Genomic DNA, 22,486 nt, shown 5'->3' with positions numbered 1-22,486 from the left:
AGCCATGTTGGACCAAAAATACAAAAACAAATCTGTCTGGAGCCGCAAAAAATTAAAAGCCATATACATACAGATAGTGTGTCATGAGATATAAATTGAATTAAGAGGACTTAAAGGAAACTAAATGACCTCAAATATAGTTACAAATGAGGCATAATGATGCAATATGTACATATAGCTAGCCTAAATAGCATGTTAGCATCAATTAGCTTGCAGTCATGCAGTGACCAAATATGTCTGATTAGCACTCCACACAAGTCAAGAACATCAACAAAACTCACCTTTCATGCACAACCTTAAAAGTTTTGTGGACAAAATGAGACAGAAAAAGAAGTGGCATAAAACACGTCCTAGAAAGTCGGAGAAAGTTATACATGTAAACAAACTACGGTGAGTTCAAGGACCGCCATAATTAGGACAAAACGGCGCTCATCAAATACTCGAATCAGTGAAGCATGTTTAATATAAACAGTGTGCTTTATAACAATTAGGGAAGTTTGTGTCATGTTTGTCCTCCTACAGAAACCATATTAAAACAAAAAATATATTTTTCCCCCTCATCTTTTTCCATTTTTCATACATTTTTGAAAAAGCTCCAGAGAGCCACTAGGGCGGCGCTAAAGAGCCGCATGCGGCTCTAGAGCCGCGGGTTGCCGACCCCTGCCCTAGTGTCCAAAAAACTCTAAATTAAGTCTTTGTTACTTAGAATATGTTCCCCATACTAAAGTGTTACCAAAAACATATAACTTTGTATTGAATTTGAAAAAAAACAACATTGTATTTTTCACTAAGGGAGAGTTCGGTGAATGCGCATATGAAACTGATGGGGTTCGGTACCTCCAACAAGGTTAAGAACACACCACCACCAACGGCTTTTATTTTGGTATCGAACAAACCCAACCGGAAGTTGCCATGTTGCCTTTGGGGGTCAAGCAACAACAGCTAGAAGTTAAATGATGCCAATTGATAATACATGTCCACAATTGGACACGTGTTTTTCCTCTCACTTGGCGTGAAAATGAGAGGAAAGTATTAAAATTGCCCAGGTGTTTGGAGTAAAAAAAAATTCGCCTTTTATTCCTAACCTGGAGGGAGACCTTTAAACGCTCAGGTTGGTGCCTCTATTGTCTGTTTTACAAGCTAAGCTAGGCTAACCTGCCATCTTTCTTCTCAGTTATGACAGCTTAATGTGTGCCAATGTTGTGATTGTGTGGTTATTCGAGAAGAACATTTTTACTTAAACGGTGTGTATTCGTCTGGGTCTGGCTAATCGTACCGCTAGTTGCTCATTGTGAACGCCGACCAGTGGCTATAGCTAGCTGGCTAAAAACAACATGTCTTCGTATTATATTAGCGTCATATAAACCATGACGTCAGTAGTGAAAGAGGGTTTGTATAAAGTCTTTTTCAGGACATCTTTGGTCCAAGGCAAATGTGGGATGGCTATTAGCTAATGCTACGAAGCTAGCAGGTCTCAGAGGAAACTGTGTCCTTACAGCCACTGAGCAAGGATGCATAACAACATGTTGCACCTGATTAGTATATGTTGCACCTGTAATAATGTCAATCCTCCCATCCCCTTGAAGACAGCCTTATGTGAAGACCCGGCCAGGTTCACACCCCCTTCAGAACAAAGCATCCCTGTTGTTGTGTCCTTGAGCTCCACAATGGATGACTTCCAGACAGCAGGGAGGCACTGGCACACACCAACTGGCAACCAAGCTGCACAAAAGCTGACTGGTGGAAAAACACACTAAATTGCCTCTAAGACAAATAATAATATATCCATACCCACATCAATGGTAAGCGAGTCAGTGAGTCCCCAGTCATTACCTCTCATCCTACAAACCCCGTTTCCATATGAGTTGGGAAATTGTGTTAGATGTAAATATAAACGGAATACAATGATTTGCAAATCATTTTCAACCCATATTCAGTTGAATATGCTACAAAGACAACATATTTGATGTTCAAACTCATAAACTTTTTTTTTGTTTGTTTTTGCAAATAATCATTAACTTTAGAATTTGATGCCAGCAACGCGTGACAAAGAAGTTGGGAAAGGTGGCAATAAATACTGCTAAAGTTGAGGAATGCTCATCAAACACTTATTTTGGAACATCCCACAGGTGAACAGGCAAATTGGGAACAGGTGGATGCCATGATTGGGTATAAAAGTAGATTCCATGAAATGCTCAGTCATTCACAAACAAGGATGGGGCGAGGGTCACCGCTTTGTCAACAAATGCGTGAGCAAATTGTTGAACAGTTTAAGAACAACATTTCTCAACCAGCTATTGCGAGGAATTTAGGGATTTCACCATCTACGGTCCGTAATATCATCAAACGGTTCCGAGAATCTGGAGAAATCACTGCACGTAAGCAGCTAAGCCCGTGACCTTCGATCCTTCAGGCTGTACTGCATCAACAAGCGACATCAGTGTGTAAAGGATATCACCACATGGGCTCGGGAACACTTCAGAAACCCACTGTCAGTAACTACAGTTGGTCGCTACATCTGTAAGTGCAAGTTAAAACTCTCCTACGCAAGGCGAAAACCGTTTATCAACAACACCCAGAAACGCAGTCGGCTTCGCTGGGCCTGAGCTCATCTAAGATGGACTGATATGAAGTGGAAAAGTGTTCTGTGATCTGATGAGTCCACATTTCAAATTGTTTTTGGAAACCGTGGACGTCGTGTCCTCCGGACCAAAGAGGAAAAGAACCATCCGGATTGTTATAGGCGCAAAGTTGAAAAGCCAGCATCTGTGATGGTATGGGGGTGTATTAGTACCCAAGACATGGGTAACTTACACATCTGTGAAGGCGCCATTAATGCTGAAAGGTACATACAGGTTTTGGAGCAACATATGTTGCCATCCAAGCAACGTTACCATGGACGTCCCTGCTTATTTCAGCAAGACAATGCCAAGCCACGTGTTACATCAACGTGGCTTCATAGTAAAAGAGTGCGGGTACTAGACTGGCCTGCCTGCAGTCCAGACCTGTCTCCCATTGAAAATATGTGGCGAATTATGAAGCCTTATAAACCACAACGGAGACCCCCAGACTGTTGAACAACTTAAGCTGTACATCAAGCAAGAATGGTAAAGAATTCCACCTAAGAAGCTTAAAAAATGTGTCTCCTCAGTTCCCAAACGTTTACTGAGTGTTGTTAAAAGGAAAGGCCATGTAACACAGTGGTGAACATGCCCTTTCCCAACTACTTTGGCACGTGTTGCAGCCATGAAATTCTAAGTCAATTAGTATTTGCAAAAAAAAACCAAAAAAAAAAGTTTATGAGTTTGAACATCAAATATCTTGTCTTTGTAGTGCATTCAATTGAATATGGGTTGAAAAGGATTTGCAAATCATTGTATTCCGTTTATATTTACATCTAACTTAATTTCCCAACTCATATGGAAACGGGGTTTGTATTTGGGTCCCTAATCAACCTCAAGAAAGTCAATGACTTCACTATAAAAGTGGGTGACATTGTTATCACCAGGAAGGATGAGGTCACCTACCTAGGTTCCATTCTAGAGGCTAGTCTTTCCTGTGATAAAATGGCAACCAAGGTAATCAAAAAGGTCAACCAACGAACAAGATTTCTCTATAGAATCTCCTCTCTGGTCAACATATGCACCATGAAGATTCTAGCGGGAACTCTCATTCAACCCTTTTTCGATTACGCATGCAACTCCTTGTACCCTAGCACCTGCAAAACCCTAAACTCTAAACTCCAAACATCCCAGAACAAGCTAGTCAGGTTACTTCTAGACCTCCACCCCAGATCACACCTCACTCCTACCCACTTCTCCAAAGTGGGCTGGCTCAGGGTGGAGGACAGAGTAAAACAACTTGCACTGAGCCTAGTCTATAAAATTTGCTACACCTCCCTGATACCGAAGCACATGTCAAACTACTTCCTTAACGTAAATGACCGCCATAACCACAACACCAGGGGGAGCTCCACAAACCACGTTAAACCCAGATTTCAATCTAACAAAGGTCTTAACTCAATCTCCTTCTATGCCACATCAATATGGAATGCACTCCCAACAGGTGTAAAAGAAAGGGCATCTCTACCCTCCTTCAAAACCGCACTAAAAGAACACTTCCAGGCAACTACAACCCTAAACTAACACCCTCCCCCCACCACATCCCACCTCCCCGGATTGTAAATAATCAAATGTATATACTTGTTCTTATGCTTTCTGCTGATATCAACCAAACCTAACCCCACCCACCCCAACCCCCTCCACATCCCACCTCCCGGATTGTAAATAATGTAAATAATTCAATGTATATATACTCTGATGATTAACTTGTGTGATGACTGTATTATGATGATAGTATATATTTATACCATGAATTGATTAACGTGGACCCCGACTTATAAACAAGTTGAAAAACTTATTCGGGTGTTACCATTTAGTGGTCAATTGTACGGAATATGTACTGTACTGTGCAATCTACGAATAAAAATCTCAATCAATCAATCAAATCTTATAAACAAACTATTTGCACTTATATTCACATCTTTTGACAGTCTACTCTCGAAACAACCGAGCATGTACAGTGCAAAGTTTCTTCACTTGTTCCATGTTTTGTAGTGGCATCCATCCGTCCATCTTCTTCCGCTTATCCGAGGTTGGGTCGCGGGGGCAGCAGCCTAAGCAGGGAAGCCCAGACTTCCCTCTCCCATACCAGCCTTATTCCAAAAATGAAATACATTGATTTTTGTCCCCAAAATTCTCCAATGACAATGTGAAAATATTTTCCATCCATCCATTTTCTACCGCTTGTCACTTACGGGGTCGCGGAGGGTGCTGGAGCCTATATCAGCTGCTTTCGGGCGGAAGGCGTGGTCGTCATCATCATCATCATCATCATCATCATCATCATCATCATCGGCGGTCATTCCTGGTAGGGGGGTATAATAATAATAATAATAATTAATTACATTTGTAACGCACTTTACATATGTAAAAATCTCAAAGTGCTGCAAAGTATATAACATTTTTTTTATAAAAAAATAATTTAAAAAATAAAATAAAAAATAGAAAGTTAGAATATATAATAAAAAAAAAAAATAAAAAAATTAAAATAATGACACACACTAGATAAACATTAGATAAAACAGAAACATAGATAAAAAATAGAAATAAAAGGGTATCCCTTTATGGAGGATGCCTGTGCGTGACTTTGTTTAACGTGGGGAGACTGGTGCACAGACAGTCACCACATGATCCTTGACAGATCCGGGTCAGGGTCCAGTGGCGTGGAGTCCAAGACGACTGGGGACCCTTTTCTGCTGCAGCCTTCATCCGCCATCCCAGCCGTTGTGACGCTCCATAGGGTTAGCAGTCATCCACCGCCTGTTCCACCGTTGAGGTCTTGGGTTGTTATTTCCCCATAACTGGGCCCACATGGATGTGGGGGTGCCTTCTTCCGCCATCGCAGCCGTTGTGCTGGTTCTTAAATCTACCGTCTTCCGCCTGCTCCGCCGTTGAGGTCTTCACCGTATCCCTGGCTAGGGGGCAGTCAGGTACTAGGCCTTTGCCAAGGGCCACCTGGGGTAACAATAGTAAAGGGGTTAACCTCCTAGTGCCCCAAGATCCCATAGAGGAGCCTCCACTGCCGGATGCACTTTAACATCATGCCCAGGGGTACACCCTGGACAAGTCGCCACCTCATCGCAGGGCCAACACAGATAGACAGACAACATTCACACTCACGTTCACACACTAGTAACCTGACTCTCGCCAGATCCTTGTAGTTTGCTGAGCTCCACACAAGGATCTAGGACTTCTCAATAGGAGATGTATTTCAATAGGCGGGGCTTTGTAAAAAAAAAAAAAAAGATTGGATAAACCACTTATCCATTATCTTGAATGACGTGCTACTTCAACCACTCACATCGAAATCAACCCGCGACGCTGATGAGAGCGACGCTGGGAATTCCAAAACAGAACAGCCGACGTATTGGATAACAACCGAGCGAAAAGTTCTCTGTTCATCTTTTAAATAATTAATATTTGATAGAGTCGACAAAACAGTTGCAATAGCAGAATTAATGTCAGCACACGACTGCTCGCTGCGTGGCCGCCATTGTTGTTTGAATCAAACAGTCGCTTCGGCGCTACGTCACATCTATTAAATCCCTCCTGGCGATCCTGATTGGTTCATTATATTTTGATATCTCGAAGGAGTTTGCAATACCCTTGAGCCCAGATCCTTGTGTGGAACTCAGCGAACTACAAGGTTCTGGCGAGAGTCAGGTTAACACACTAGGGCAAATTTAGTGTTTTGTTAAAATATATTTATTACAAAAAGTACATAAGTATTCACAGCATTTGCTAAATACTTTGTTGGTGCACCTTTGGCAGCAATTACAGTCTCAAGTTTTTTTGGATACGATGGCACAAGTTTGGGCAGTTTCGCCCATTCCTCTTTGCACCGCCTATTAAGGTCCATCAGGTTGGATGGCAAGCGTTGTTTTTTTATCCAGGATGTATGTCTCGGTACATTGCTGCATTCATCTTTCTCTCTGTCCTGACCAGTCTCCCAGTTCCTGCTGTTGAAAACCATCCCCACAGCATGATGCTGCCACCACCATGCTTCCCTGTCGGGATGGTATTGGCCTGGTGATGAGCTCCAAACATGATGCCTGGCATTCACGCCACAGAGTTCGATCTTTGTCTCATCAGACCAGAGAATTTAGTTTCTCATGGTCTGAGAGTCTTTCAGGTGCATGTTGGTAAACTTTTACTAAGAAATGGTTTCTGTCTGGCCACTCTACCATACAGGCCTGATTGGTGGATTGCTGCAGAGATGGTTGTCCTTCTGGAAGGTTCTCGTCTCTCCACAGAGGAATGCTGTAGTTCTGACAGACTGACCATCGGGTTCTTGGTCACCTCCCTGACTAGACTAAGATGAATGCAGCAATGTACAGAGACATCCTGCAAACCAACGCTTCTCATCGAACCTGATGGAGCTTGAGAGGTGCTGCAAAGAGGAATGGGCAAAACTGCCCAAAGATAGGTGTGCCAAGCTTGTGGCGTCGTATCCAAAAAAAACTTGAGACTGTAATTGCTGCCAAAGGTGCATCAACAAAGTATTAAGCAAAAGCTGTGAAGACAATGTGATTTTTTTTCATTTTTATTATTGATAAATTTGCCACATTGTCATTATGGGGTATTGTCTGTAGAAGTTTGAGGAAAACATTGAATGTATTCCATTTTGGAACAAGGCAGTAACATAACAAAAAACTGAAGCGCTGTGAATACTTTCTGGATGCACTGTATATATTTGAGCAGTTATTATGATTAATTATGCACCTTCCTCTTTTTGACAGCGGGCCTACTGTTGCCTCCTCCGCAGAGATGAGCTCTGAAAGCCCAGAGCATTTTGGACCATCTGTGACGATGACAGAGGAGGAGGAAGAGGAGGAAAACCAGCAGCAAGATATCGGCCCCCTCATCAACTCTGATGGAGAAGAAGTGGATTTGTCAGATCTCAGTGAGTCCAACGACACTTTGTGGAGTCAATGCTTCACCGTTACTTTCAATTCTGGAGGGTCTGAATTATTCCACAGTAAGGATTTAGATTCATATTCAGTGTTTTTAATATTACGACAAATGATCATCACACCAAAGAAATCCAAAATGTCCCCGATTAGACATCTTTTACATGGTCAAACTGTCACAATTAATTGTGTAAAATAGTGGTAAGTCATATTCTTAATTTTTTTAGTTTAGATTTTTCATTATTAACCTTCATACAAGCATAAAAGAAAGTTAAGCACCTGTAATAAAAAGAATAAAACACTCAAAAGCGTACATAATATGAAGGTGAATTGGATTGCAAATGAGCCTCACACGTTTAATTTTTAACATTCCTACTTGGCACACAAGTGTAAAAAGACCTCAAACAAAATAGAGACATATGAGTAAAAGTGTATTATCATAAATCATATCAATTTTGACAGCAGTTTTTAGTTTACTTGGGCGAAAATGTGTTTTAATCATCCAAATTGATTTACTTTTAGTCTAGTTTTAGACGAATAAATTACTTAAAGATCCACTTCAGTACTTTCACAGTTTTGGTTGATTTTGGCGGCGCCAGTGGACCAAAGCGGTAGTGTTTTGCCTGAAGACCACATTTCCCATGAGGAACAGCGCAAAGCGTTGTAAATCAACAGAAACTACTGCCACGTTCATACAAACTGACACGACAATACCGCAATGATTCAGTATGACTGATCTTTCCACAGTAGGAAGCTACGTATTTTACTCAAACTTTATATTTGCTGTTTGCAGTCATTGCTTAGTTTTTTCTTTCATGGTCATGTCAGTGTGGAACTGTGAACTAGCAACTTAGACTTAGACAAACTTTATTGATCCAAAAGGGAAATTGTTCCACACAGTAGCTCAGTTACAAAGGATGGAAAGGGTAAGGATGGAAAGGATAATGCACACAAAGGCACAAAAAGAGGGCGAAAACAAAAGGTATAAAGTAGACTAAAAATGTACCGTAGTAGCAATATAAAATATAACATATGTAATATTTACATATCATATATACAGTATATAATATATACTGATATATTTTATTTTTATATAGTTGTTATATTTTTATATAATATATAAAATATATAACAAATCCCAATTACCATGTACAATATTAGAGTATATGTAACAGCTGCAGCAAAAAAAGGGCAGCATGAAATAGAGAGTAGATCCACCAGAAATTATACATAACAAGCTAAGAGAGGTAGCTAACACAGAAGCGCAGTATTTTTTTAATTAATTGCATTTGTTAATGATAACAGCCCAAAAGCAAGGCAAGATTATTTATAGAGCACAATTCATACACAAGCAAGTCAAAGTGCTTAACAAATGAATACAATTACTAGAAGGCAAATAACATCTTAATAACAATAAAATCACCCTAAAAAAATTCTAAGTTTTTATAATTTTAATTGAGAATATGTTTAAAAAAATGTATAGTGTGGATTTAGCTACAGCGTTTCACTTTTTCCACATTTTGTTATGTTACAGCTTTATTCCAAAATTGAATAATTCAATTTTGTCCTCAAAATTCTACACTCAAAACCCCATTATGACAATGTGGGAAAACATTTTTTTTAATTGTTTTTACAAATGTATTATATATATATATATATATATATATATATATATATATATATATATATATATATATATATATATATAAATAAATCACATGTACATAAGTATTGACGGCCTTTGCTAAATACTTTGTTGATGCACCTTTGGCAGCAATTCCAGCCTCAAGTCTTTTTGAATTGGCACACCTATCTTTGGGCAGTTTTGCAGCACCTCTCAATGTCCATGAGGTTGGATGGGAAGCGTTGGTGTCATCCAGGATGTTTCTGTAAATTGCTGCATATTTATTTTTTTAATAAATTTGCAAAAGGAAAAAAAAAAACTTTTCACCTTGTCATTATGGGGTATTGTCTGCAGAATTTTAAGGATTCAAGGAATTTGGGAATAAGGCTGTAACATAAGAAAATGTAGAAAAAATGAATACTTTTCCAATGCACTGCATGTGTTTTCTCCAGTAACATGTCTTTCTGTTGACCTAGGAGAGAGAGTCACTCCAAGAGGTGGAGCGGCAGAAACCCTCTCCATTGCATTCGATCAGAGCGAGAATGAAAAGCCCACCTCCTTCCATCGCTGCACCGTGTGCGGTAAAGTCTTTCCGTACGCTTCCAAACTCCAGCGTCACCTGCGCACTCACTCTGGAGAAAGACCTTTCCCGTGCTCCGTGTGCGACAAGAGATTTCCCGAAAAGGGTCTGCTCATGATCCACCAGAGGATTCACACGGGAGAGAAACCCTTCCCATGCACTTTTTGCGAGAAGCGGTTCGCCAGCCAGGGTGAACTTAGGCTCCACAGGAGGACTCACACCGGCGAGAGACCGTACCACTGCTCCATCTGTCTGAAGAGCTTCTCACGCCACTGGCACCTCAAGACGCACCTGGACGCCATGCACTCCGAGGTGGTCGCCGGCTTCACCAGGAAGAAGTTCCCGTGCTCGGACTGCGATAAGAGCTGCAACTCGGCCGCCGAGCTGAGGGACCACCAGAGGACTCACACCGGCGAGAGGCCGTATCAGTGCAACTTCTGCGACAAGAGGTTCGCGTTGTCGGGCACGCTGGTGAGACACGAGCGCCTGCACACGGGAATCACGCCCTACCACTGCCCGGACTGCGGAAAGACCTTTGCGCAGCAGTGGACTCTGACCACTCACATGCGGACGCATACAGGGGAGAAACCGTACAGCTGCACGCAGTGCAACAAGTCCTTTGTGGCGCCCGGGGAGCTCCGGAGGCACACCAGGATCCACACGGGAGAAAAGCCGTATACCTGCGCGGATTGTGGCAGACACTTCTCGCTGGCTGGAACCCTCAGGAACCATAAAAAGTCCTGCACGCAGAGCAAGAATGGATCGGTTCAAACTGCCGCCGGCGAATCGTCACAGAGGGAAGCGACTGACATCAGCCCTGAGGTGTTGACACAGCACTAAAATGTTCAACCTGTTTCTCCCTGTGTTAAGTAGGAAGGAATTTGATTGTCTATCCTCCATGACGTGAGACTAGTAAATCAATTACTCTATTGACCCGAATATAAGACGATCTAAAACCAACATTTTTTTGGAGATGTGACATTTGCGAATGACTCAAGTCTTTTGAACGTCTCTTTTATGTGAATGATTAGAACCAATTCATAGTTGCGAGCCTTTTATTTGCTAGCCGTTTTTTATGCACATGCAGACTAGAAAAGGAGTGCCCAAACTTTTTCCACTGAGGGCCACAGACTGCCAAATAAAGGTTGCGGGGCCAACTTGGTAGTTTTCACCTTCAAATCCAGTACAATACATAGATTTTTTTTCAAACAATTAGTAAATACAATTTTAGTAAGGGCACTGGCTAGATAGTGTCAAGTAACAAAAAATATGAGCAAAATGTGCTAAAAAAGTTAGCATGTCAACAGTACTATGCTAACATGCTATAATACTAACTAACATACAGTTGTGGTCAAAAGTTTACATACACTTGTAAAGAACATAATGTCATGGCTGTCTTGAGTTTCCAATAATTTCTACAACTCTTATTTTTTTGTGATAGAGTGATTGGAGCACATACTTGTTGGTCACAAAAAAACATTCATGAAGTTTAGTTCTTTTATGAATTTATTATGGGCCTACTGAAAATGTGACCAAATTTGCTGGGTCAAAAGTATACATACAGCAATGTTAATATTTGGAGTTAATCCTTCTTTTTCATTGTCCCATTTACTCTCTGTAAAGCACCAGTTCCATTGGCAGCAAAACAGGCCCAGAGCATAATACTACCACCACCATGCTTGATGGTAGGCATGGTGTTCCTTGGATTAAAGGCCTCACCTTTTCTCCTCCAAACATATTGCTGGGTATTGTGGCCAAACGGCTCAATATTTGTTTCATCTGACCACAGAACTTTCCTCCAGAAGGTCTTATCTTTGTCCAATGCAATGTCACATGAACACATGTGGAGTTATGTACTTAACAAAAAATCATCTGACATCACATGAACAAAGATAAGACCTTCTGGAGGAAAGTTCTGTGGTCAGTTAAGTGGTGCCTGAATCACAGGATTAACCTATTTGACCTTGGCCCCCCTTATAATTGCAAATAAAATGAAAATACCACTGCCATTTGTTTGTGCAGCTTTTGTGCTGGTTTGTCCTGTAAAACAATTTGTTTGTACTGTTACAGTTTTTAAGTTATTTTTAAATACATTTTCTCAATAGTGACGTCATACAGCCCCCCAAACTTGTCCCATTTGTTTGTGCTACTTTTGTGTCGCAATTTTAAAAAAAAACCTATTATAGTTTTTATGTTCTCATTTTATACATTTTATGATATTAACATGTTATTAATCATAACCAGACCCCCAATCATGTCAAAAGCTCCCTAAACTATTCCAATTTGTTTGTGCTGCATTTTTTTGGTATTACAATTATAATTCTTATGTTACTAACATTGTGTGATTCATAACCAGCCCATTGCATCTTGTCCCATTTGTTTGTGCTGCAAAATGTATTTTGTCTATTATAGTTTTTATGTTATTAACGTGTTATTATTCATAACCAGCCCCCCAACCATGTTAAAATCTCCCTGAACTTGTCCCATTTGTTTGTGCTACGTGTGTGCAGCACATTTTTGTTGTCTAACTATATTCGTTTTTGTGTTATTAACATGTTGTTATTCATAACCAGCCCTTTGCACCTTTTGCCATTTGTTTTTGCTGCAAAATGTATTTTTGTCTAGTATAGTTTTTATATTATTAACATGTTATTATTCATAACCAGCCCCACCCAGCCTTGTCAAAATCTCCCCAAACTTGTCCCTTTTGTTTTTGCAATGTTTGTGCTGCAAAATAGTTCTGTCTTAGTGTTATAGTTATTTATATTATGAGGCTGGTTATGTGTGTGTGTGGGTGTGGGGAGGAGAGGGGGCCGCGTCTGTGTTTACTAACAAGACATGGCGGAGCTGAAGTCGAGTATCTTAACATGGAGATATTCTTACTACTTTTCTTTTGTCGAGCACAAAGAAAAGAACATTTTAGTTAAATGTAAGTTGTGTCTTGGATCAAAGATCCTATCTACTGCCCAAAACAGCAATTCAAATCTGCTGAAACAGCCACAAAAGCAACTTGCTTCGACGAAGCTAGTAATAATTAAATGTTAATAATAATAAAGACTGTAAGACATAAACATAAAAACGACTGGACAAAAAAGAATTGTAGCACAAACAAATGTTACAAGTTCGGGGAGCTGGATGACGTCACTAGTCAGAAAATGTATTTTAGCATAACTTAAAAACCGTAACGGCACAAACAAAACAAAATCACAGCACAAATGGATAGAGTGGTCTTTGAATATTTGCAATGATAAGTGTCAGTCATAAGTATCAGATTGTTATCAATGACTTCCACACCTGTGTTTTTAGCTGTCTGCCAATCAAGCTACGGCCAGCGTGGAGACCTCCGCCTCGTCGTCCTCGTCGTCTTCTGAGGACGTCAACTGTGACGGAGCAGCCCAAGACGGAAATGACTCCGAAGAGTCTGAGCAGGAGCCCTCCAGTCCGCTCATGAATGTCGTCGTGAAAGAGGAGGAGGAGGAGGAGCCTCTGTGTGGTACGTACGCGCAGACGTGGCGTGTTTACATCTCCAAATGATATTCTGGACTCACATTTGTTGTCTTTCTCCAACATTTAGATGAAGCTTCGGCCACGGAGTGTTCCGCTGAGGCAAATAGTGTAGCTGCAGTGAAAAAGGAGGAAGTAGAAGATCTGGTCAAGAGTAAGCATCTGTTTTGCATATTTTCTTCTATTATTATTTATAAGCTGCATCTAAACACTGCAACATTATGTAGAAAAACGTGATATATATCCTGTATAAAATTGTCTTTTGAATAAACTGGTCCTAAAGGTACCTTGTTATTTTACAGTGCTATTCAAATAAAAGAGTATAGCGCCGCTAATCGCTAGCTGACAACTGTCACGCTAATTGCTAGCTGACAACTGACGTGCTGATCGCTAGCTGACAACTAGCACGCAAATCGTTAGCGGACAACTGGTGCATTAATTGCTAGCTGACACCTGGCAGGCCAATCGCTAGCTGACAACCGGTGCATTAATCGCTAGCTGAGACCTGGCATGCTAATTGGTAGCTGACAGCTGACAACTGCCGCACTAATTACTAGCTGACAAGCAGTGTTGAGACTAACTTACTGTAACGCCGTTATTTTCGGTGGTAACTAGTAGTTTAACGCGTTATTTTTCATATTCAGTAACTCAGTTACCATTACTACATGATGCATTACTGCGTTATTTTACGTTATTTTTTATGATGTAGTGGCTAGAAACAGAAGATCTGAGTGTGTTTTATTGGAGAGTTGCTTTGTCGTCCTTCTGAATCTTCTTGCGTCACAAGGGGGAGAAGAGAAGAGGCTCGCTCTGTGTGTGTGTGTGGGTGTGGGGAGGGGAGGGGGGCGCGTCTCTGTTTACTAACAAGACATGGCGGAGCTGAAGTCGAGTATCTTAACATGGAGATATTCTCACTACTTTTCTTTTGTCGAGCACAAAGAAAAGAACATTTTAGTTAAATGTAAGTTGTGTCTTGGATCAAAGATCCTATCTACTGCAAATCTACTGAAACAGCTACAAAAGCAACATGCTTCGACGAAGCTAGTAAAGAGAGACACAGACTCCGAAGCCACTTCACCTCCACTTAAGGATTTTAACGGAGGCACTGCTAGCCAGGACAACATTGATAGAGCCATTGCAGCGTATGTGCTAGAAGACATGCAGGCTATTTCTACAGTGGAGTCACCCGCTTTCAGGCAGCTAATTAGCATGATACCGGCGTCAAACGGCAAATGGCACGGAAAACATTTTCACGTACCTGGACAGTGAGTACATAAACATGGAAAGCGAGCTAAAGAAAACACTCCAAACTCTGCCTCTGCTCATCATTCAGCACTGAAGGTACACACTCTGTCAATTCTCTTATATACTCATTCATTCTAGACTTCTAGAGTGTTTGATTATCACATCACTGTAAATGTAACTATAAAGTTCACAAACATAAAGAGGGTGTGTTGTATGTAGACCACATTGCTTAGCAGAGTTCAGTGATGCAAATGCATGCCGAGTTGATCAACAGATTATATTATTCTCCACTGCAATAACAGTACTGAAATGAAAGCTAAAAGGGCATTAATGGGAGCTTTAAAAAAAAAAAGAGAAAAAAAAGAAAGAAAGAAGTAACTAAATAGTTACTTTTCACAGTAACGCATTACTTTTTGGTGTAAGTAACTAAGTTAGTAACTGAGTTACTTTTGAAATACAGTAAGTAGTAACTATAACTAGTTACTGGCTTTCAGTAACTAACCCAACACTGCTGACAAGTGGCACGCTAGTCGGTAGATGACAACTGGCACACTAATCGCTAGCTGACAACTGGCACACTAATCGCTAGCTGACAATTAGTGCACCAATCGCTAGCTGTCAAATGCTACATTAAGCGCTAACTTAAAATTGTTACATCATTCACTAGCCGACAACTGGCTAGTAGTGATGGGTTGATGAGGCGTCATGAAGCGTTTCGACACATTGCAAAACTGTATTGATACTGTGTCGACACTGTGTCACTAAATACTGACATCTGCTGGACATTAAAAATCCCTACAGGCAACCTATGGACCGACTCAACTGACACTGATTTTATGACCTAGTATATACAATAATATAAACCAAGTCATTGTATTTCATTTAGGATTATTTCATATCTTCATTTAAATAAAAATATATTTTTATCTTTTTTAGATACAGTCAATAAATAATGTGAACATGTGTCATAACATGGAAATCTAAGAGAACATGTTGTGAATGAGGATGCTTGTGGACTGTGAATATAAAACTTTTTTTTTTAGACATTTTTATTTTTTTTAAAAAACAGTTTTTTCAACGTATTAAATTTTAGACGATTTCTCTTCTTAGTTATTATTTCTCCAGCTGTAGAAAAGACCCGCTCACAGGAGGCGTCAGTGCGACACAGGGGCGGTATAGCTCGGTTGGTAGAGTGGCCGTGCCAGCAACTTGAGGGTTGCAGGTTTGATCCCCGCTTCCGCCATCCTAGTCACTGGCTCCCTGTGCATTATTGAATCAATTTTAAACTCCTTATATTTGTTTTTAAATGTCTAAACAACCTCGCGCCAACCTATCTCTCCGACCTCCTTCAGCCTTACTGCCCCATCTGATCCTTAAGATCAGCCGATCAGCTGCTGTTGACGGTCCCTGACACAAGGCTGAAGCTTAGAGGTGACAGAGCTTTCGCCGCTGCTGCTCCCAAGCTCTGGAACGACCTACCTCTGAGTATTAGACAAGCCTCCTCTCTTCCTGTTTTTAAATCTCTCTTAAAAACATACTTTTATTCCATGGCTTTTAACACTCAGTGATATCCATCCTGCAATGGCGCCCCATAATACACCTGCTGTGAACCTGTTTTTATGTTTTTATGTTTTATTTATTCTATTTTATTTATTTATTTTTTATCGTGTTTTGTTTGTGTTGTGTTATGTTTGCTCGGTACTCGTATTATCTTTTAACCTGCCCATTGTACAGCACTTTGGCTACCCCTGTGGTAAATTTTAAATGTGCTTTATAAATAAAGTTGATTTGATTTGATTTGATTTGCTGTTGTGTCCTTGGGCAAGACACTTTACCCACCTGCTCCCAGTGCCACCCACACTGGTTTAAATGTAACTTAGATATTGGGTTTCACTATGTAAAGCGCTTTGAGTCACTCGAGAAAAGCGCTATATAAATATAATTCACTTCACTTCACAGTTCACGTATCGGTCACGTGACCGAAACAGCTCATGATCGGTCACGTGACTTTCTAAAAGCGGTACGCTTACCGACACAGGGTTTTGCTCTATGAGCTTGACGCATGCGCCAATGAATCGGTTTTGCCGGACCCATCACTATGTACTAGCTAGCCGACAACTGGCGCGCTAATCTCAAGCTGACCACTGGCGTGTTAATCACTGATAACTGGCACATTAATCGCTATCTGATGAACTAGCATGTTAATTGCTAGCCGACAACTGACGCGCTAATCGCCAGCTGACAACTTGCATGACAACCGCTAGTTAAAAACTAGCACGTTAATTGTGGTCTTCGTTAATCGTTTCACGCCTCTTCAATCCCTTCTATGACGTTTCTGCAGCTCCCCCGAAGCCTCCCGACCAGGTGGTCAAGTCTCCAACATCACCAGCGAAGGATCAGCGTAACAACAAGAAGTCTAGAAGCGCTTTCTGCTGCGGCCTCTGTGGGAGAGACTGCCACAAGATGTCGGCGCTGCAAATCCACATGCGCATCCACTCGGGAGAGAAACCCTTTCAATGCGCTATGTGCGGCAAGCAGTTCACCCAGAAAGGTCAGCTCAAAGGCCACCAGAAGGTCCACACGGGGGAGAAGCCCTTTTCCTGTCCGGAGTGCGGCAAGTGCTTCGCCCACTCGGGCGCCATGAACCGACACCGTCTGACGCACACGGGGGAGAAGCCCTACCACTGCTCCCTGTGCGACCGCAGCTTCAACCAGTCGGGACGTCTGAGGGAACACGAGAAGACGCACTTCGGGGAAAAGCTCAACTGCCCCGACTGCGACAAGACGTTCACGCGGTCCTCCAGCCTCAAGAATCACGTGAGGCTTCATACGGGCGAGAGGCCGTACAGCTGTGACGTGTGTGGGCGGGGCTTCAGTCGCTCTCAGAGCCTCAGGCTTCACAAGCGTAAACACGGGCTGAAGCACGTGGAGGAGGAGTCGGGCTTCAGCGTGGACGACTTATCAGACCATAGCTCCCCCATAAACATGAATATCACAGTTAAAAATGAAGATGACATATTTATATAAACCACACTTTACTTATCTTTTTAAAGGGGAGCTGCACTTTTTGGGGGGAATTTGCCGATCATTCACAATCCAACAGTGGAGCCAATGGAAGTCGCTTTATGAACTAAAAACATCCAAAAAGCTCCTTTAACGTTTTATATACAAGCTCTAAGTATGCATGTAATGTAGTAACAGAGACATTTATAATAACATGTAATATTGACGTATTTTGCTCATTTTAATTTCACAGACGCATTACAACATTCGCTATTTCCATCAACAACAAAATACAACTACTACTAATAATGGCAGACTTCATGAGAGCCAAAAACGACTACCGTAACGGTAGCGCGTACATATTTGCACGAAAACACTCCTAGAGGCATCACACATGTTGACGGTTTAGTACGGGGTCCCCAAACTTTTTGACTCGGGGGCCGCATTGGGTTAAAAAAAGTTTGCCCGGGGGCTGAACAACAGTTGTTTTTCTATCTACGATGGGGCAAAACCATCCTTGCCCAGGCACACTCTCCTGGTTTTTGGAGTATAAATATTTGGGACTAGATCAGACAAATTTAAGTCTGAGACTAGATCTGACCAATTTAAGTCTAAGACTTTATCAGACCAATCTAAGACTAGATCAGACCAGTCTAAGCCTAAGACTAGATCAGACCAATATTAATCTAAGTCTAGATCTGACCAATCTAAGTCTAAGACTAGATCTGACCAATCTAAATCTAAGATCAGATCAAATCAATCTAAGTCTAAGACCAGATCTGACCAGTCTAAGTCTAAGATGAGATCTGACCAATCTAAATCCAAGATTAGGTCTGACCAATCTAAATTTAAGACTAAATCTGACCAATCTAAGTTTAAGACTAGATCTGACCAATCTAAATCTAAGACTAGATCTGACCAATCTAAGTTTAAGACTAGATCTGACCAATCTACATCTAAGACTAGATATGACCAATCTTATTTATTTATTATTGTTAGTTTATTATTTCTTCGGTCAGTGGTCAACAAAATAAACAAACAGTTTTACATAAACAAGCAGTTGTACATTCATAAATTGACAATGTTACAGACCGAAAGGGTTTAGGCTGAAGTTGAGCACTTATTTCGCCTAACGACCCTATAAACAATCTCAAATACAAGATGAGCTTCATAGAAATAGGACATTTCCTTTCCTTTCTAAATCTAAGACTAGATCTATTTTTAGACAATATGATTTGCCTGAGCGGCTAGGAGACACCAAAAGTAACAAGCGGTAGAAAATGTATTAGAAAGGACAGATTTAAAACAATAATAATTCAGAAAAGAACAAACTTTTTTTAATGTGTTTTTTTTTAACTTGGGACTTCCGTAGTTTGGGTACTCCTGGTTTAAGTATTTGTGAATTGTTTTGGTTGTATTGTAAAACTTACCAACATTGCTCGGAGCGATGAATGAAGATTTTTTTTCGAGCAGAACGGTTATACTTCGGTTATGCTTCCGGTTCAAGGCACAAAACAACCCGCAGCACCTGCAGGGAGCGAACTCGTCCTAAATTTGGCCCCCCGAGTCAAAATAATTGCCCAGGCCTGATGTACGCAGTAAAATTCTAATCCAAATGATGATCAGATTAAATAAATTGGGTCCATGTACACATGGCTAATGTCTCTGTCGGTGTTCTATGAAAACTATTCATTGAACACAAAACATTATGGCCGTTAGCGAAGAAAAATCCATAAATTAGCCGTAGCATTTTATAAGCCACAAGGTTCAAAGTGTGGCGAAAATCATAGCGGTTTATAGCCTGGAAAATACAGTACATTGGCAGAAATTATGATCCAGAACCTTTTATTTGAAACCTGAACATAAGGAGGATGATCTACACGTTTTAGAATTTCAGCGATAAGCAGATCCAGCAGTATTACTAAGTGCTAAACAAGAAATACAAACTACCAACATAATACTATGTATACATATCACTTACTGTACAATGTCTGCTCTCACTGGGATGTCAACTGTTCATATCTTCCCGTTTGGATAAAGAATTTGTCATGATCCTCACGCAAGATAAAGAAACAAGGCCTTTCTCGCCGTCTCCCGTTCTAAGGTGGATATTAAAGTTGACCAACTTCTCGGTGTATGGCCACATCCTTCTACTATCCAGGTGAGAGACATGATTTATAATCCGCAATTAGTATATTTCACCTGCTCAGTGGTGATGCAACAGCTCACCGGCTCAATATGTCAATATAGCAGCATAATCTAGTTAGCTCTCTGTAAACACGGCGCGGCTACAAATAGTTTGTCCGCATTTTTTAATTACTCTCTAATACTTGGTTGATATTCAGGTCACGATATGTAAATGAAAAATGTTGGTGGTTTTTGGATGTTTTTTTTATAGGACTTTATGGGCTGCACCTCTTACTTGCTGTATTAACGACTAAGAATGCATTAAAAACAAAAGCACATGTGTTCTTGTCATACATAAGGATTGTGAATGATAGGCAACATTCCCAAAAAAGTGCAGTTCCCCTTAAAGGATTACCACTGTAAAGGTGGTCACGTTACACGTATTACAAAAAAAGAGATTATCTTCACCAATTATCACATAGCAGTTTTGATGGACAGCTCATTTACTCGTGTGTGTGTGTGTGTGTGTGTGTCGCTCCTATCCTGCAGTGTGTTTATATCGCATTCACATTTTACAATAGCGTTACGGTAGTTTAAGGTCTGTGAGTTCACTTCTTCCCGTGCAGTCATTTCATCATTTACTCCAGGGGTGTCCAAACTGTTTCCACTGAGGGCCGCACGCTGCAAAATGAAAGCATTCAGGAGCTATTTTGTTATTTTCCATTTTCAAAACCAAAACAATATACATATTGTAAGCTTTATGGCTTCCTTCAATTTAGGTGAATGTTAAAGGCCGTGGGGACCCAAAAGGGTCTCAGTCATTAAAGTGTTAAATATCGTTATTTTTTTTCACTTTCAACGCTTAAATATCTATACATCAACGTTAGATCTATCCGTTGACATTTTTTTAATTCTTTTTATGGTTTACGCGCTTTCTGTCAAAGAAAATCCTGTTCTTTATGACCATAACACAAAATATGCAATATTTTACCCCCTCAAAATTTACAAGTGGAATATTTGATATTTTAATGTAAAGTAATTTGAGCTTTATACAGTAAAATAATTCATACCAACATTGCTTTAGGTTCTTTTTTTTTAACAATCACAGTTTTAAAAAGATCATCACAATCCAAAAGGACCCCTACTCATAAAAGTGTTAAAAATAAGTAATATATCAATATTTGTAATTTTTACTTTCACCGTGTAAATCTCTAGATCAGGAGTCCCCTTACTTTTTGACTATAGGGTGTGTATGTATATATATATATATATATATATATGTATATATATGTATATGTGTACGGTATATATATATATATATATATATATATATATATATATGTATTAGAGATGCGCGGATAGGCAATTATTTCATCCGCAACCGCATCAGAAAGTCGTCAACCATCCGCCATCCACCCGATGTAACATTTGATCAGAACCGCACCCGCCCGCCATCCGCCCGCACCCGCCCGTTGTTATATATCTAATATAGACGATGCAAGGCATTAGTGAGGTTATAAAGCTTTTGCCTGTTAAAGAAAGGAGACTGATCCAATGCATTACAGACATTCACGTGCCACGCTGTCACGACCCAGACGCACACCAGTGCGCAATCATATGGGAGCCGCGCTGAGCGCACCTCCAAGCGCGTCTCGCTGCCGGCGACGGCCGGGTATGGGCCCAATGCTCCAGCGCCATCCATTTTCAGGGCTAGTTGATTCGGCAGGTGGGTTGTTACACACTCCTTAGCGGGTTCCGACTTCCATGGCCACCGCGTCCTGCTGTCTATATCAACCAGGGTGAGCCCCACCCCTTTCGTGAGCGCACTGCACGCGGAGTCACCGCTGTTACGCGCCCCCGGCAACAGGGGTGGCGGGCAGGTAAGCTGCGCGGGCGGAGCGCGCGGAGTGACCCCTGTTACGAGCCCCCGGCCACGGGGGTGGCGGGCAGGTAAGCTGCTTACCTGCTGCGCGTGACGCCGGCCGCGGCGAAGGCGGACGAGGCGGGGTGTCGGTGCGGTGGGCGCGGTGGTGACCCTGGACGTGCGTCGGGCCCTTCTCGCGGATCGCCTCAGCTACGGCTCCCGGTGGGGCCCTCTCGGGGGAAGGGGCCTCGGTCCCGGACCCCGGCGAGGCGTCGGGGGCCTTCTCCGCTCCGTAAAAGTGTCCATCTCTCTTTTTTTTTTTTCTTCTGTTGTGGCATATGCAGCAGGTGCCTGCTCGTTTTTCGTATGTGGGTAACAACATTTAACTATGTATATATATTTCCGAATTGGTTTAACTGCCACCCGCCTGAATCTATTTAAAATCTAATTTTTTTTATTTCAACCGCCCGACCCGACCCGCGGATAAAATCTAATTTTTTTTAATTTCATCCGCCCGATCCGCGGATAATCCGCAGACTCCGCGGTTGTGCCCGCAAACCGCGCATCTCTAGTATATATATATGTATGTATATATATATATATGTATATATATATATGTATGTATGTATGTATATATATATATATGTATGTATGTATATATATGTATGTATGTATATATATGTATATATATATATATATATGTATATATATATGTATGTATATATATATATATATGTATATATATATATATGTATGTGTGGGGAAAAAATCACAAGACTACTTCACCTCTACAGGCCTGTTTCATGAGGGGGTTCCCTCAATCATCAGGAGATAAAAAAATCTCCTGATGATTGAGGGAACCCCCTCATGAAACAGGCCTGTAGAGATGAAGTAGTCTTGTGATTTTTTTCCCACACATACATATATTGCGCTCTACTACGGTATCGAGCACTATTTTTTGGATAACCTTATTAAGACATATGTGTATATATATATGTATGTATATAT

The 22,486-nt window shown here is 41.0% G+C and overlaps 1 protein-coding gene across 2 annotated transcripts; it reads left to right on the top strand.

The window, feature by feature from the left end:
* Positions 1-925: 925 nt before the first annotated feature.
* Positions 926-21,655, top strand: LOC133570135 (uncharacterized). 2 transcript variants are annotated; one of them, XM_061922832.2, is made up of 7 exons: positions 926-1,111; positions 6,813-7,047; positions 7,361-7,524; positions 9,632-10,557; positions 13,042-13,228; positions 13,310-13,393; positions 16,826-21,655. In XM_061922832.2, the coding sequence occupies exons 2-7, from the start codon at positions 6,995-6,997 to the stop codon at positions 17,509-17,511; spliced, it is 2,100 nt and encodes a 699-aa protein (XP_061778816.1). In that variant the 5' UTR covers positions 926-1,111; positions 6,813-6,994; the 3' UTR covers positions 17,512-21,655. The 2 variants fall into 2 exon arrangements, with proteins under 2 accessions (XP_061778816.1, XP_061778817.1); XM_061922833.2 differs by lacking the exon at positions 6,813-7,047 and having other exon boundaries at positions 16,826-21,654.
* The last annotated feature ends 831 nt before the right edge of the window (positions 21,656-22,486 follow it).

This window comes from Nerophis lumbriciformis, linkage group LG27 (genome assembly GCF_033978685.3).
Source record: "Nerophis lumbriciformis linkage group LG27, RoL_Nlum_v2.1, whole genome shotgun sequence".
In the NCBI taxonomy this organism is placed as follows: domain Eukaryota; kingdom Metazoa; phylum Chordata; class Actinopteri; order Syngnathiformes; family Syngnathidae; genus Nerophis; species Nerophis lumbriciformis.
Note: the sequence above shows the minus strand (reverse complement) of the source record. Positions and strands in the feature narration are given on the sequence as shown.